Below are 16,590 nucleotides of genomic sequence, written 5' to 3'. Positions count from 1 at the left end.
CAGAAATCAATAGTGCTAACGAGTACAGTCTCACAGAAATCAACAGTGCTAACGGGTACAGTCTCACAGAAATCAACAGTGCTAACGGATACAGTCTCACAGAAATCAACAGTGCTAACGGGTACAGTCTCACAGAAATCAACAGTGCTAACGGATACAGTCTCACAGAAATCAACAGTGCTAACAGGTACAGTCTCACAGAAATCAACAGTGCTAACAGGTACAGTCTCACAGAAATCAACAATGCTAATAATGACTCACAGAGATAAACAGCACTAACAGGTACAGTCTCACAGACTGTAACCATTACTTGCATTGTGTATGAAATGTTGTTATTAAAATATACCAATAAAAGAAAAAGAAAAACAACCACTTTAGTCAGCTCCCATTTTAATAATACACTTTTATTTATTTTCATCCTATCTGTTGAGTTTTCATGTTCTCCCCATGTCTGCGTGGGCTTTATGTTATGGGCCGAAATCATGGCTCGTGTACAAGACCCTTGAGACTGGCATCAAAGAACTTCTGTGACCTGGGTGGTTACTGGAAAGATGTGTGGTTATATGTGATATAAAACCTAATACTGAGTCAGCTTATAAAACAGTCAATCTAATTGCGTACATTAAAATGGGTTTGTGAACTGCAATGTTGTAAAAATAAATTGGTCAATCTCCTTCAAACTTCTTTGAAGTCTTTGGACCTCTAGTCTCTGTGGTTCCTTGCTTTTCTGTAAGGACTGGTAACACTGAGCCCTTACCTGGATCTCCCTATCTGCAGCATTGGACTCTGAGCAGGATATAATTTAACACAATAATTCATGTTATACACTGTTTATTTACTTCGGAAACAGACACATATTTAAAGATCTCTAAATGCTGAAACTACCTAACATTGCTCATCCTGCCTGTGACATTAAGTAAGGTAAGCATTAAGCTAGCATTAGCTAGCTAACTACAACACTGGGAACCAGCTAACAAATTACCTTCATAATCAAAAATAAACTGCTCAGAAAAGAATTTATATCCCTTATCAAGTTTTGCATGTTTGGTGCTCTGATAGCTTTTCTGAACACACTTCGTCCTGCCTAAAGCACGGGAGTTCAGCCAAAGATGATGAATAATAATAAAAATGTAGTGGTATTCGTAGCGAAGCGGCACGGAAACCATAAATAAGTATCCACATAAACTTGACCCGTCCTCCGTGCATGAAAAACACCTACAGCAGTGCCAAGCACTGGCTCATTGAATACAAGAGCACTAACAGGTAATGCTGCACAGAACTCAACGGTACCAACAACCACATCTCATAAAACTGAATAGTGCTAACATGTCTGATCCTAACAAATCATGAACTTCATTGCCTTCATTTATTCCAGCAAAACCACACTCCACAAACAGGTATTAGACTGTTTCCAGTACACATGTTTGTTTGGAAATATAAACAAGTTCTCATGTGACTGTAGATTTATTACTGTGTTGACAAGACCTGTGTCATCTAACTGTTTGATCATATTTTATTTGGAGTTATGCCTATAATGATTGCATATATCTTCTCCAGTGAAAAAGACACAGGTTTTACAACACTGATTACAACCCCAGCACCTAATGAAGATGACCAGGTACTCCTGGAACGGCTTGCCAAACGTGAGGAACGCAGACAGAGGAGGATGAGAGAGGCCATGGAGAGACAGAAGGAGTTTGACCCCACCGTCACTGCTGGAGATGCCGCTATTACTACGGCCAGCGAAGACAGGCCAAGCCGCAGGGGCCGTCTGAGGGATGAAGAAGAGGAGTCCACTACAAACGAAGTCAACTCCTTTGTGGAGAAGGAGGAAAATAAAGAGGAGGAGAAAGCAGAGGAGGCAAAGGTGGAGGTGCAGGAGACGGTTGTAGAAAAGGAGGAACCTGTGTCACCACCAGCTTCAGAGGAACCGAAAGACACACAAGCAGAGCAGGAAGAGGAGAAGAAAGAGGAGGCCCTGGAAGAGAAGCTCCAGAGATCAGACGTTAGAGAACAGGTCATGAATTAAACTCTACAAACACTTTAAAGAGTCCATAGAATTAATTAAATGTATTTCAAACATAACCTTCATGTAGAATCTCTTACTATCTCTTACTACAGGAATCCACAGAAGAGGAAAACAAAGAAACCGTCTCAATGATTGAGGTATGGGAGCATTAATATTCATTTCTGGGTTCATGGATGGAAAGTTGCAGGAATGGAGTTTGAAGTGGTTGCATAAACGATTAAATATTATATTTTATAGGAAGAGAGTGAAGATCAAGCTGTCAGTATAAACAAAGTGGCTGAGGAGAAAGCAGATACAGGTCTAGGGAGTGAAAATGTAGAAAAGAAAGAGGTTATAAATGAAGATTTGCTACCAAAGGAACCTGTAAAAGAGGAAGAAAAAGTAGAGGCAGTCAAGGAGGAACCTGTTATAACCAAGACTGAGGAGGAAGAGAAGCCTGTGGAGAAAGAGGTGGTGGTGCCAGCTGAGAAACCTGAAGAAACACCCGCTGCTCCCAAGACACCACTCCAAGTTGAACCTCCACTGGAGAAGAAGGAAGTGGAGAAACCAAAGAAAGAGGAAGAGAAACCCCATATACTAGAGAAGAAAATAGAAGTAAAAACAGACAGGTCAAAAAGAGAAGTGGAGATAAAAGTTGAACTTCCAAAGAAAGATGTTGTGGAAAAACCTCCTGCAAAAGCGGGAGTTGCAGAGAAACAAGCAGCACCAAAGCACATCGAAGAGAAGCCACAAGTTTCAAAGAAGGAAATTGAGGAGAAACCAAAATGGAAGAAGGAGGCTGAAGAGAAGGCTAAAGCGAAAATAGAGGAAAAAGCTAAGCCCAAGGAGGTATTCACCTTCCAGTTTGGGTTCGGTTTCACAAATGCAATCACTTTGTTTTTCCTGCACTTAATGGTTTTCAAAACTTTTTTTGGTCATGAAGCGTTTATTGTCTTTGTTGTGTGAAATTAAAGAGGAATTTTCTTATTTTTTTCAGAGTGGTATGATGTGCATTGTAGAGAAACTGACGTCTTTACAGTGGTGATGATTGGAACCATGAGTCACAATGTCTACAACACAAATATGGCCATTTTAATTATTGTCCAAAATGACAGTTAACCCTTTTGAATTTTTGTATGTGATGTTGATAATGGTTTTATAGCAATAAAAACATTTACTTTGGGTTTTTTTTGGATTACAAGACTCTGCATTTACCTCTAAAATTGTTTAGGCCCAAATTTTGCCATCATAAACCAATGTGTGAAGCATCAAGCAGCACATTTTGTGTTTAAGCAAGAGAACAAAAAGGGGAGTGTGCTGCACCATAACACACAACCTTGAGTGTTCTATTGCTTTTATACAACGGTTAAATAAATAAAGTAAGAAATTAATAAATTGGGCCATGAACATGGTGTTAAATATTTTTTAATGTTAATAATTCCTTCCTCCAAATTATAGTTCCTTAACATGCATCTTGTTGCTATGCCAGAGTAACAAGCTCCACTCACTCCGATGCACAGCTGGCAGTTCGTTCTCCAGCTCCTTACTCCAAACTGCCAAACGGTTTTTTATGGCGGCAGTTTCATGGCTCAGTCTGATTTGGTCAAGCACTGAAGATCAGACTCCACGTTTGGCAAATGTTATTGGGTTCATTTGTGGCTGATTCCAGGTTGGTTAGCTGCTCTTCTGTCACAGCTGCCGACTGAAAAGCTGCTCAGTGGCAATGACAGTTTGGGAATTTAGTGTAGTCTCATCTTCAGAGTCTGACCAAATCGGCTGTTGGTCAAATAAATATCTGAAAAGTATCCATTTTCTGTTTGTGGCAAAGTAAGAAGTAAAAACTTTCAAATGGCTTTAGCATGTCCTACAGCTGTCAAAGTCATTGCTTAGCAACGGTGTCTTAGTGGAGTGGCACAGTGTTTATGAAAAACCTGTGATATCATGGTGAAATATCAGCAGAGCTAGAACGCCTCTCAACCAATCAGCTTGCCTGCCCAGAACTAACTGTTGTGTTGGATAATAAGGATTCATATTCTGTGAAGTAGCTTTCAGAGCCACTAAACTCCTTAGGTGTCTGATTCTTATCACAATATTGTGAGCAGTTCTGTTTCTCTAGAATGGAGCATTTCACATCAAAACACTCTCAACAACTTTGTTTACATTTTATGTGTTTAATTATGCAGAAGATTGAAAAATAAGTGAAATTCCTCTTTAAACAAAGGCATCACAGACTTACAGTCACCACGATCGCTTGGTGTTTGCCGTGTTCACACTCTGTTGCCTTTAAGAATGGCTTGGTGCTTTTATTCTGTGGCACTGCTGTATTTGCTGTTTTGCTTGTTGACACATGTGCCACAGGGTGTTGGTTTTCAAAAGGAAATACCTAGTGTGTTGGAATTATGCAGTGCCGTCATGCAGTGCTGGTTATTTAAAGCATGATTTTTCCACAGAGGCTCATTCTTTTATGTGTTTGAATTCTAAATATTATATCTAAATAAAGCCCCTGACAGGAATTACTGTAACTTTGCAGGCTAAGCAGCAACACTTAAACACTAGATGACTAGCCATAGGACTTTTAGGCCATAGCTTTGTTTAGGTAATTCCTGTCTGGAGATTTAAATAGTTAGACAGGTTTTCTTTTATCACAGCCTGATCTGTGGTCTATTGTTATGTCGTAGGTTGTGGAAGAAAAGCCCAAACCATCCTTTTTACGTGATAGGGTAAGCTCTCTGGTTTGAAACATAATGTCACTTACGAAGAAACCCTTAATAAATTATCATTAGAATGGCTGTTTTCAGTTAAATGTGCTCAAATAATCCTTGTGCAGTTTTGCTGACTGCCTCTCCACTTTTATCTCCATGTGAACAGAAAGAACCAGCGAAGCAACAGAACGGAGATGACACCTCTACTAAATTCAAGAAACCTGAGAAGCCATTCGGGTATGAGTGGTGCATCTGTTACACAGTAAACAACCAAGGAGACGGCTTTCTCAGTTTAGCTGCTTTTGAGAAGCTTGTGAAATCATTCACATTATTAACTGTAACATAAAAAACTGAGTGAACTGACTATTTAGACTAATTGTCCACTTTATTAGAAATACTTACACCGTAGTTCTACCTTGGTGTACAGTATCCCATCTGTTGATGCAGAGTTTGTGTTACTAATCCTTGAGTAATTCATCAAGTGTCAGTTTCTGACCACAGAGTGGCTTGGAGCTGGATATTATATATTATCAAGTAATTGAGTAATCATGACAGCTCCAGTTGTAAATGTGTATGTATGTATGCGTGTGTGTGTGTGTGTGTGTGTGTTTGTGTGTGTGTGTGTGTGTGTGTGTGTGTGTGTGTGTGTGTGTGTGTAGTCGTGTTGGGCTGCGCTGTCCTGAGGAAGAAAAGCAGGACCCCAAGGTGAAGCAGGAAGCCGAGCGCAAGCTGGTGGAGCTGAAGCGCCGGAGGAACGAGACGGAGAGCGAAGAGTTTGAGAAGATGAAGCAGAAGCAGCAGACCGCTGAGGTTGAACTCGAGGAACTGAAAAAGAAGAGAGAGGAGAGGAAGAAGATCCTGGAGGAAGAAGAGAAGCAGAAAAAACAGGAGCTGGCAGAGAAGAAGGCCAAAGACGAGGTATATACAGTCCAGAGCCAGGCTGAGAACCTGAACCAAACTTAACTGAACAATCTTGATGGCATAAAAAATATTGGCATAAAAATGGCAGTATGTTGGACTGAAAGATTACATGTGAAAAAAAAGTGAAGAGAAAGAGTGCAACTGTCAAATCACAAGAGCTGTAATTTGAATTACATGCTACATTCAGATCAATTTTAAGTGGAAAGGTTTAGCCCGATTTCAGAGCTTGTGAAGTGGCAGTCTGCCACACGATGTTACATCATTTAAACCTCAAGCCCAAGAAGTGGCAACAGTAGTCAGAAAAATTGCAATTGCAATTTTCCCCCATGTCTTTCAACCATAGTCAGACGGTAACAAAGTCATCAAAATTTAAATACCTCATTCACCTGTATACTAAACATTACAGCTTTCTGAGTTTTCTGCCACTTTCTTTTTGCAGCAAGAGAGGCAGAAGATGAAAGAGGAGATTGAACGCAGGCGAGCCGAGGCAGCTGAGAAGAAACGGCAGAAAGAGGAATCCACTGAAGAGAGCAAGATGCCTTTCAAATGTGTCTCTCCTAAAGGAGCCCCTACAAAGGTCAGTTGCTTTCTGACATTGTGATATGCTAGCATTTATACAGACTCATTCTGGGCTGATGGGAGAGATTTCTTACACCGTTTCTCATTTACAACACATGAAATAGTTTCATCAGTATTATTGGTTGGAGTGTTATATCATGTGGTATTGTAACATATCGCTGTTGTCAGAAGAAAACCTCATATCTCCATTATTTTACGCTTTTCAGGTTTTGACATAATTTGAAAATGCCTGGTGCGCTTTACATTCTATGTAAATTTCATGAATAGACTGAAAAAAACAACCCAAAATTACTTGGGAAAATGTCTGGTTCCATTGACTTACATTAATAGTGAAGTAGATTTTTTTTCCTTCTCCTGTAAAGTTAACATTTTGGTGATACAAGGTTTTCTTCTGACAACAGCGATATGCTATTGTATTGTAGCATCATAGCTAGCCTGTTAGATGTAGGCACTATAAAGCTAGCTTTTGTTTAGTATTTCTAAGTATGCTAAGAAACAAGTTGGAAAAGTTAAGGCCAAACTCAACTGTGCCATTCTAAAGACTCTTATCTATAATGAATATTAAGTGGTGATATGTACAGCTCCTTTTCAGGCGCTCCTTATTTTTTAGAGTTTTGAAAAATGTGTTGAATTTAAACGCTGCTGTGACTACACAGCTAATTGTTAGTGAATAATTAAAGGATTTCCTTCAGTAGTTTGCAAAGATCCTAGTTTTATGCAAGGTAAAAAATAAGGCATGCTGATGTATAGTATAGATTAATTCTTCAATTAAGTTATTAAGTTGATGTAATAGATTGTGATACACCTGCATGTTCTGTTGGAAAAGTTCTGCACATTTACATGTATTTCTCCATGCTTTGTACAGATTGGTGCAAAAGCTGAGTTTTTGAGCAAATCGGCCCAAAAAACGTAAGTCCCAATGTGATATATCTTTATTGTTTGCCTTAGCTCAGTAGACACTGTCGTCTTTTTTACACTGTCGTGTTTTTTAGGACGGTTAAGGCACCACACTCCCCAATTGTGTGCAAGATAGGTAACAGGCTGGAGCAATACACATCTGCCGTTCAGGTAAGCATGTCTAAAACCAGGGTTGGGATGTAACAGAATACAATACAAAATAAATCTTCGAAAGAAACACCATCAGTGCTTGTTGATGAACTATTTTTAAATGAGCACATGGAATGCAGCAAACATAGTTAGCTCATTGGGCTAATTCTAAAGAGGAATTTAATTAAGTGTTCACAAACACTGGAGTTCCAGCGAAAGCCTGAGCGGACTGATAAACTAATGCAATGAGTCAGTCATTAATCTCAATGTGAACAAACTCCTTTGAGGGAAGAATAATCTCCCCAGTAGTGGACATGTTTGTGATTGGTGCTGCAATGGGCCTCTGCTCGGGGGATTGTGGGAGCAGCGGTGGACTGAAGCAGGCAATGAGAGAAAAAAAGTTAAGAATTTAGAACTTAATTTAAATGATAAGCACATTTTCCCTGAAACATATTAACAAAAGAATTACATGAAGAAAACCAACAAGTAACAGCGTGGAACACTGTGGATTAAGTAAAAATTACAGTAGATTTTTTTAGATCAGTGTGTATTCTAAAGGTATTCTAAAAGAGTTCTGAACGCATTACTTTTTTTTATTTATTGTAAAGAAACACATTACATGCAATAAAAAACCCAAAATGATTTAAATACAACAGACAAAAAATCTGTCCTCTGTAATTAAATGATTTCTTTATCTTCCAGACTAAGGATGTGAAGTCCCCCAAGTCTCCTGTTAAGGACCTGCCTGTGGTGGAGGGGGTGCGCAACATTAAAAGCATGTGGGAGAAGGGCAATGTGCAGAATTCTCCTGCTCCAGGTCCGGCTGCTTCCCCTGCCGTCACCAAGGTACAGCAGACTGTCTCATCAGATGAACTGAGATTGATTGCTTTACACTATCATTCAACTATTTGGAATAATTTGCCATATTTGTTACTGTTGTTACAGTACTTACATTTGCATAATTGAAGGATGTCTGCGTTGCATGGTGCTTTATGTTCCACTTTTTTGGGAACAAGAAGAAGTTAATGATAAATAGCACATAGTTATCTATCTATAGTGATTTCTTGCCAAGTTGTCTTAAGATTTAATCACCACTAAACTGAATAGTCTGCTGTGGATCTGTAAATAATAACAGTGCATCTGGTGTACACAGGAAACAGCTGGACTGAGCATTGGCGTGGCAGGACGCATCAACACTTGGAAGACCAAAACTCCAGAGACGAAGACCCCCGAAACAAAGCCCGCTGAGACTAAGCCCGCTGAGACTAAACCCCCAGAGACAAAGACCCCAGCACCAGGAAAACTAGCAGGAGGCAAACCTGTGAGTCCTTGACTCCATAGATCTATTAGTCCAAGCTCATTATTAGGCTTATACAGTATAACATCCTTCCCTACTGGGATTAACTAATGCTTTTCTCAAAACATGCCAAACCTATTTTCCTCTGCATCCTATAGAGCAGTGAGATACATACATTTCCAGATACATAATGAGTAGCACTCTCTCTGTTGCTCAGAGAATTATAGAGAAAGTTCAGAACAAAGAAAGATATTGTACTCAACCATCTTTCCACTTATTCCACAGCTAATTCTCATAAATGGAGAGGCCTGTAATTAGGAAGAAAATCTCTTCAGCTAAAGAAAATGATTATATATCACCACCTGGTGGACATTTATCCTGACACATTGATCAGCAATAATGGAGAACTGATTTCTAACACCTGAAATATTACACCCGTGTGTTCTCAACGTGGGAACAGTGTGGTCCCAGATTGGTCACAAAAGATTCAATGAGGATAGATGAATATATATGTATGGAAGTCAGCGTAAGGTCAGGCACTTGGAGAGTTTATGCACTCCATGGTCATGTGGCTGGGATCCAACATTTCTCCCAGACGTCTCCTCTCCTCTCCTCTCCTCTCCTCTCCTCTTCCAGACTATATTTCACACTTGGCCCATATTTATTTTAAGCTACTCTTAAGAATTTACAGATCATTCGCAATGTAATGTGTACATACATTGAGAAGTGAGTGGAGTTCTTTTACAGTTGAGTAAGAACATTGATCATAGTGACACTTGGGTTGGATATTTTATGTGACCGCAGTTGGACAGTCTCTGTGGACATTCAGCCTAACTGATACATGAGGAGTAAGTTCCTTCCGTGAAACATATGCTGACATATAATACTGATTTTCTCTAAGGAGCATATTTTTTAAGAGAAGAACTAAAGCAGGCTGTGTCCTTAGATTGTCTTTATACTATCTTCTGGGGATACGCTAGAAAAAAAAGCTTCATAAAGCAGAGGTTTTCATTTATCTGAATTTTCTGTAAAAATAAAAGGTCTTCTGGAACTCCCTCAGGACTAGTTCAGGCTAACCTGATATTTGAACAATATAGCTCAGAAGTGAAATGGTGTTCACCTTTTAAACTCTGGCAGTTTGAATGATGCAGGATGGCCCTCTAGGGTTTAGTGGATGTGCTGCATCCTTATGTATGCATTTAAAATGTGTATGTATTAAAGTATAGGGGTGTTTTTAATGTGTTTTTTTCTGAAGAAGCTTTTCAAAGTAACATGTATATGTTTTCCATTGCTTTATATATTACTGTTTAAATGTAAGAGACCACCCAACATGTTCGTCGCTTTCCAGTGTCAGAAAAAATCAGGACAAGAAAAGTACACAGAAGCCCCCAACACTAAGTATAATATCAAATCTAGCCATATTTAATTTGTCCACTTTTTATGTTTGTGCACCATTTACCACTTTAACTCTTTTAATGCTTCTAGTCTTAAACCAACCAACCAGTGCCAAGAAGCCCTTACTGAGAAAAGAAAATTGACATAAAATAAGAAAATTGGCATGAAAACACAGAAACTGGACATCTCAGATGTGGAGTAAAGTTTTATGGACTTATGAGTCTTTCTGAGTTCAGACCATGCCTTCAGCATGGCGGTGGTAGTATGAGGGAAAACTGATTGAGGGAGGTGGGGAACCCTGCGAACTTGGACTGGAGTTCTGGGCATCTTCTGCCTGTAGCTAGAAGGCCAGACCCCCCACCCCAAAGCTGTCGTAGGTCTGATTTAGGGCTGGGGAGCAGGAAAGAGACGGAATGGCAGTGGGGATTGCAAACACTTCATCACAGGGACGGAAGGAGAGGATGTGAATTTGAATAGATTGGAAGAAGGAAGGGTTTTAAGGCATGTCCCTCCCCCTAAACTTCAGTTATAACATAAATACATTCAATTGAGATTACTTGGAATGTGAAAAGCAGAAAATGCAACCAACTCCCGCTGCAGATTTCTTTAAAAACTGAAAGCAAGCCTTTTGAAAATAATGGAGGCTGTAAAAAGGCAGTGTGCTCACACTAAATACTGATGTTATGTTGTTGGAGCTTCTGTGTAATTTTCTCTTACATACTATATGTCCTCTGTTTTTTTCCTAATACTGAAAAATGAATAAATTAATGAAATAAATAAACGGGTGGTCCTTGACTTTTGCACAGTACTGCACATGCTTTTTTTTTTACTAAATTGTAAGGTACTAAATAGGCTTAAAGGCTCTTTTCATTTTCTTTCTTTTTCACCCTATCTTCCCTCTTTTCTTCCTCTTGATCTCAAATCTGATCAATCAAACTTATGGTAATGCTTGGTATTGTTGTGCAAAACACATTGTGTTGTGTAAAGATAAAGTGTTCATCAGATTGTGCTGTCAGAAATGTGTGTACTGAATGATGCAACCTAGAAGTGCCCCTTCAGGTACATGATGAGGTTGAACATTAAGGGGCAGGTTTACTAATGGTGTCAACCTAAACCCTTTGTTGTTGTTAGAAAGTGACCATTGTGAGGTACTAAATAGGCTTAAAGGCTCTTTTCTTTTTCTTTTTCACCCTATCTTCCCTCTTTTCTTCCTCTTGATCTCAAATCTTCTGTTTCTGGTTATCTGGTAGTAGAATGGCTCTTCCTCCTGGCAGTTCTCCTCGGCTCTCCTCTACTCTGGTCTTTTGTTTTCTCTGTCTGCTCTTCCTCTCTCCTCCCTGGGTTGATGAGGTAAAACTGCTGTCAGCTACAAAAATAACTGAACAGTCAGAGGTCCTCATTAGTGGGTATGTTATGACTGTACTGTGTGATTTTGGTAGGAACCGAAGCCGACTGATGTTTCTAAAGCACGTGGCATGTGGGAAACCAAGGGCTCTTCCTCCCCTGCAAAGGTAAACACCCTGGAGCTCTTACTCATGAAAACACAAGTAACCATTTTTGGTTCATTCCTTTATGTGTGTATTTATTTATTTAGTTGTTTATTTATTTATTTATTTATTTGGTGTACTTTCTTTAATGTCAATTCAATTTGATGCACTTAGCAAAAGCACTGACACAAAGCCCAGTATCTGGATGAAAGGTAAACACAGTGAGTACTGCAGGAGTGCTGATAAGACTGTGCTATTGCACTTTATTATAGAGTTTATTTATTGTTCACTATTGTGCATTAGAATGAGAGTTTGCAAAACCACTGTATGGCTATGATAAGAGATTATGAAGTATAGGGGAGTGCAGGGCACAACCAAAACACCCCTCCACTAATACATTTCTAAATGTAACAAATATTTTTAAAAAACAAGTGATATTTTACCCCACATTAGGCTGTGGCCTGCACTCCCCATTGTAGTGGCTTACAGCTATGCATATCAACTCTGCATATAATAAAATGTAACAGCAGTGATGCAACAGAAGCTATCAGAATATGATCAAATGAAACAGCATTTAAACAGTTTAAAGCTACACTATGTAAGATTTTTTTTTGTTAAAGTTGTAAGAAATAGCATTACCGTGTTGGAAAAATACGATAAAATATATAAAGCCTGAAATATTCATTTAAAGGTGAGAGCCGTCAGGTCTGATTTCATCCAGTTTCACCATGTCATACAGCTTTATGCCCTAACGTCACACACAGGCTCAAGAAGAAGGTGTTTAGGTCTCAAATGCAAAATCAACATTGTACTATTGAAGATATGATGACAATAATAGATAATTCACTTACATCCTCAGAAGACACGTCCTTCATCAACCAACATTACAAAATGTTGTTCTGCACATTGTGTGCAGTAGCACATTTCCACCAGAGGGGTCTCCAAATCTAAAAAAAAAACATACATAGTGTAGCTTTAACCAACAAAAAGGGCTAAAAATATCAATAGTAATAATATTAGAATAATGTATAATGTATTAATTTGGTCACTTTATTGCCATAGTCTAAAAAGCTGTGCTCTACTGAAACTCTGTATTTTGGCTTGCTGCATTTGTTTGCTGCTCCCTTTATCATTGCATTTTGTCCATTACAAATAAACATAAATACATGCAACCACACACTTACACACACGTTTTTCACTATGTCAGTATGTAATGTGTTGTTTGAGCACTGTGGTAATGCTTGGTATTGTTGTGCAAAACACATTGTGTTGTGTAAAGATAAAGTGTTCATCAGATTGTGCTGTCAGAAATGTGTGTACTGAATGATGCAACCTAAAAGTGCCCCTTTAGGTACATGATGAGGTTGAACATTAAGGGGCAGGTTTACTAATGGTGTCAACCTAAACCCTTTGTTGTTGTTTTTGAAAAGTGACCATTGTGAGGTACTAAATAGGCTTAAAGGCTCTTTAGCAGTATTTTAAGTAACCGTTGTATTATAAAGCTATGTGTTTTGATTTTGTGCGCGCGGTGACTGCTGTTGCATAAGTGTCATAGTCTTCGATGCGCTGCATGTACAGTCCTGTGCAAAAGTTTTGAACTTTTACACAAGCCGCATTTGATGATTTTATTTCCCAATGTGTTACATTCAGCAAATAAGCTGTAATCGTAGCTTATGTTTACTTAGACAGTCAACAAAACATAATTTGACCAGAGGCGCCCAAACATTTGCATATGACTGTACCTAACATGTTCAAAATTATACAGCTCCCAATGTGTTCAGTGACATTAGACAGGAATTACACAGTATCACATCATTTCTAACTGCATTCACCACAGAACTGAAGTTTCGTTCATTCCTGTAGCCATTGGTGAACATGTTTCAAAGCTGAAAGTCAAAATAATTACTTATTTTCTCAAATTGCTGATATGTCAAAATAATCATTTTCTAAATTTGTTCTAAAAAGAATTAATTATGTTAAAATATTCATGTCCTTTCTCAATGAGCAACAACTCATTTTTCAGCCTCGGCCTGATGAAGAGTTTGAACCAGAAACAAAGTAGACACATGGTTATGTTGCGCTGGTCATATTTTAATTCCAATGTTGCACCTCTGTTCATTTGCCTGGAAGCTCTTAGTAGATACGTTGGCCCCCATTGCCACAAAATGTCGGTAAACTGTCGGTAATTAGTGCCCCTTTTAGTAAACCTGCCTCTAACATATTATACCATGCCTTACTGTATATTAAAACACTATTTGGTATTGTGTTTGTTTGGTTAAGGTGTTTGCAGTCAAGAGTAAATCAGTCACAAATGGTAAGTTCCTTCATATTTTGTTATCAGAAGAAAAATTATTTATATTTTTATTATTGTCAGTAAAGCATTTTGAATCAAGTGTGTTGAGAGCAGAGAAAACACTAAAATGTGCACAGCAGGGGTCACACGGAACTAAGACTGAGAACCACATTTGCTATATAGTACTATAGAGAGTATGTGTGTATTTTCAGTGAGCGTGAGACATAAGAGGTTACGCATTAAATCCTGTTCACGGGTTACCTATTCACAGATTCAGAAGTCCTTACACTAAATAAGTAATGCACTGAATTTACTTGATTCAGATGTGCACATCACAAAATATATTACACCCACAAAGTTACTGCCAAAAGTGAACGTAAGTAACCTGAAAGAGGCTATCATGTTTCTAATATTTTTATATTCATTCAAAGTATGCACACATTTGAACGGGAGCATCACTAGACCCAATTTACAGGCCTTGTTGTAAGCTCTATATATATATATATAAACTACATTGCCCATAATGCACCAGCATTACACTAATAACAGACAGTGACTTAAATGGTCTTTTACAATATTTCAACATAAGACAAAAAAAAACCAAGAAAGCCAATGAAGGAGCAAAAAATTAATAAATAAAATATAAAAAGGAACATTTTTAGACGTTTGTAGCAGCTAGAGTAAAGCTACAGCTTGTGTTAATGTTAACCACTTGTAGCTTACCAAAAATGACCATTACACTGCTACAAAGACATCAATTAAGTAAGCAGCTTATGTGTAGTCTGATTGATATTTTATTTTCAAATATTGATTACTGATTAATACTGATGAAGATATAATAATAATAGATCATTCACTAACATCCACAGAAGACACGTCCTTCACCAAGCTCTCTTTGAATACTCTTTCAACGCACTCGCAATCGTAAGATTTTCTGTTCGGGGGAGTCTGAAGCACCACCAATGTTACAAAATGTTCAGTGTGTGAAATATTTCAATAGAAAGCATGTACAGTGGAACAATGATAAGCTATTAAAACACTTAGCCGCACTTTGAAACAAAAGGGAGTTTTAAATTGTGATTGGTTGAACAAAGATTAATGTTTCCATGCATAGTTTTTCACCTATGACAAAAAAAAATTGGGCTGTGTCCCCCTTAAATTAGAGTGTCCCAAGTACAGCCAGCAGCTCCTCTGTTTGAATCAAGCTAATTCAATTCACCTTTTTTCCAGTGTAGATCAAATGAGCTGAGTGCTGCTATGATCTTATGAACGTCCCTGACTGTATGAAGAGATAAAAATGAGCAGATGCAGTCAGGCAGCACAGTGCTCGCTAGAGAGACATGTGCTCTGATGACTAGAGGGTATTTGACAGACAGCAGAGTGACAGCAAACACGTCATCTCCTGTGGTCTGCCAGGACCTCCATAAATCTCACAGTCTGAATGTCACACAGCTCTATATTTACAGGCACGACCTTCTTGCACGTCGTGTATGGCAGGTTGTGTATTTCCATTCTTTAGCCTGCGCCACCAGCACTGTAGCCCATGACGCCTCACATTGCCCACTGCAGCTGTCCTCAAGTCGCATTACAGCAGCGAGGGGCGTCAGACTGACAGCTAGGGAAAAAAAATGCCACAAAGGTTCATTGAGCGATGCCATAGAAGAACGACTGTCTGCATGTAAAAAACCTTTTAAAGATATAGTTCTAGTTCTAGTTATATATATTTCATGAATTCTTCTAAAACCTTTATAATATGTGGAGGCATTAAGCTTTAAAATGTTTCTTCAAACTCACAAATCATTAAGAAAATGGTCCATTGAAAAGAACCGTCCATTCAAAGGCACTTCAGGGAACCAAAAATGGATCTTCTGTGGCATTGTGAAAAGAACTCTTTCTGGCATCTTCATTTTGATGTTCCTAAAGCAATTAATAATAATAAATATATAAATAAATGTGTACATGTTCATGTTTTATATTTTAGCCCAAAAAACATATATATATATATATATATATATATATATATATATATATATATATATGTGTGTGTGTGTGTGTGTGTGTGTGTGTGTGTGTGTGTGTGTGTGTGTGTGTGTGTGTGTGTGTGTGTTTTTGGGCTAAAATATAAAACATGAACATAAACTACATTGCCCATAATGCCCCAGTATTTTTTAATGTTTGTATCACATTTAACAGCAAGTCAACCATGGGGCAGCTAGAGTAAAGCTAAAGCTTGTGTTAAAGCTAATCAATACTGGCCTACCAAAAATGACCATTACACTGTTACAAAGACATCAGTTAAGTAAACATTAAAACTGAGACCAAAACTCTACCGCTTTTAGCTATTTAGCGTTTTTTACAATCATTTTTATAACTGACAGTATATTGTGTCATAAAAACATTAGCAAGTCAAGTCAAGGCAAGAGTTTACTAAATAACTCTTTGATGCAAGTATGTGATGATTTAGACATACCGCTTGCACCATCCTAATCTACTGAAAAGCTTCCTTCATTTGTTAGCTGCACTGGCCTCACAGCTCCAGTGCAAAACTACAGAAAAAGACACCAAACATGTCACACGACAACAGCTGTTTGTGTGAACCTACTCAAAAACACATTTTGTTGATTTTCTCTGTGGAATCACATCAGACACACTAAGCAAGGGAGATTGTTATTGGTTTTTATTATCTTATTTTTTTCTAAATGTTCTTTTATTGTTGTTATAGATGTTATGTATGACCAATTAGGTGGAGTTGTGCCTTAAGCATTAGATTGTTTATTGTGACTGTTATTCTGAACATACTGTATGACCATAGAGGGTCTGAATCTGAATCTGAAATATGTTGTTTGATACATGTGGAGCTT

At 38.3% G+C, this 16,590-nt stretch overlaps 1 protein-coding gene across 5 annotated transcripts in view; it reads left to right on the top strand.

Annotated features, from left to right (window-relative positions):
- Nucleotides 1–16,590, top strand: part of cald1b (caldesmon 1b) — a 46,055-nt gene that overhangs the window by 27,918 nt on the left and 1,547 nt on the right. For 2 of the 5 annotated variants that reach the window (XM_017690270.2, XM_017690271.2), the window contains exons 4-16: nucleotides 1,558–2,017; nucleotides 2,122–2,166; nucleotides 2,267–2,857; nucleotides 4,687–4,728; nucleotides 4,877–4,947; nucleotides 5,370–5,628; nucleotides 6,071–6,208; nucleotides 7,076–7,119; nucleotides 7,203–7,278; nucleotides 7,960–8,103; nucleotides 8,411–8,578; nucleotides 11,389–11,460; nucleotides 13,717–13,750. In XM_017690270.2, coding sequence (XP_017545759.1) covers nucleotides 1,558–2,017; nucleotides 2,122–2,166; nucleotides 2,267–2,857; nucleotides 4,687–4,728; nucleotides 4,877–4,947; nucleotides 5,370–5,628; nucleotides 6,071–6,208; nucleotides 7,076–7,119; nucleotides 7,203–7,278; nucleotides 7,960–8,103; nucleotides 8,411–8,578; nucleotides 11,389–11,460; nucleotides 13,717–13,750 — 2,144 coding nt within the window. Of the gene's footprint in view, nucleotides 1–1,557; nucleotides 2,018–2,121; nucleotides 2,167–2,266; nucleotides 2,858–4,686; nucleotides 4,729–4,876; nucleotides 4,948–5,369; nucleotides 5,629–6,070; nucleotides 6,209–7,075; nucleotides 7,120–7,202; nucleotides 7,279–7,959; nucleotides 8,104–8,410; nucleotides 8,579–11,388; nucleotides 11,461–11,610; nucleotides 11,658–13,716; nucleotides 13,751–16,590 lie in introns of all 5 variants that reach the window. The other 3 variants (XR_005130586.1, XR_005130587.1, XM_017690273.2) reach the window with 3 other exon arrangements.

The sequence above is a fragment of the Pygocentrus nattereri genome, chromosome 8 (genome assembly GCF_015220715.1).
Source record: "Pygocentrus nattereri isolate fPygNat1 chromosome 8, fPygNat1.pri, whole genome shotgun sequence".
NCBI lineage: Eukaryota > Metazoa > Chordata > Actinopteri > Characiformes > Serrasalmidae > Pygocentrus > Pygocentrus nattereri.
The sequence above is the reverse complement of the archived record's forward strand: the minus strand, read 5'-3'. Positions and strand labels throughout refer to the sequence as shown.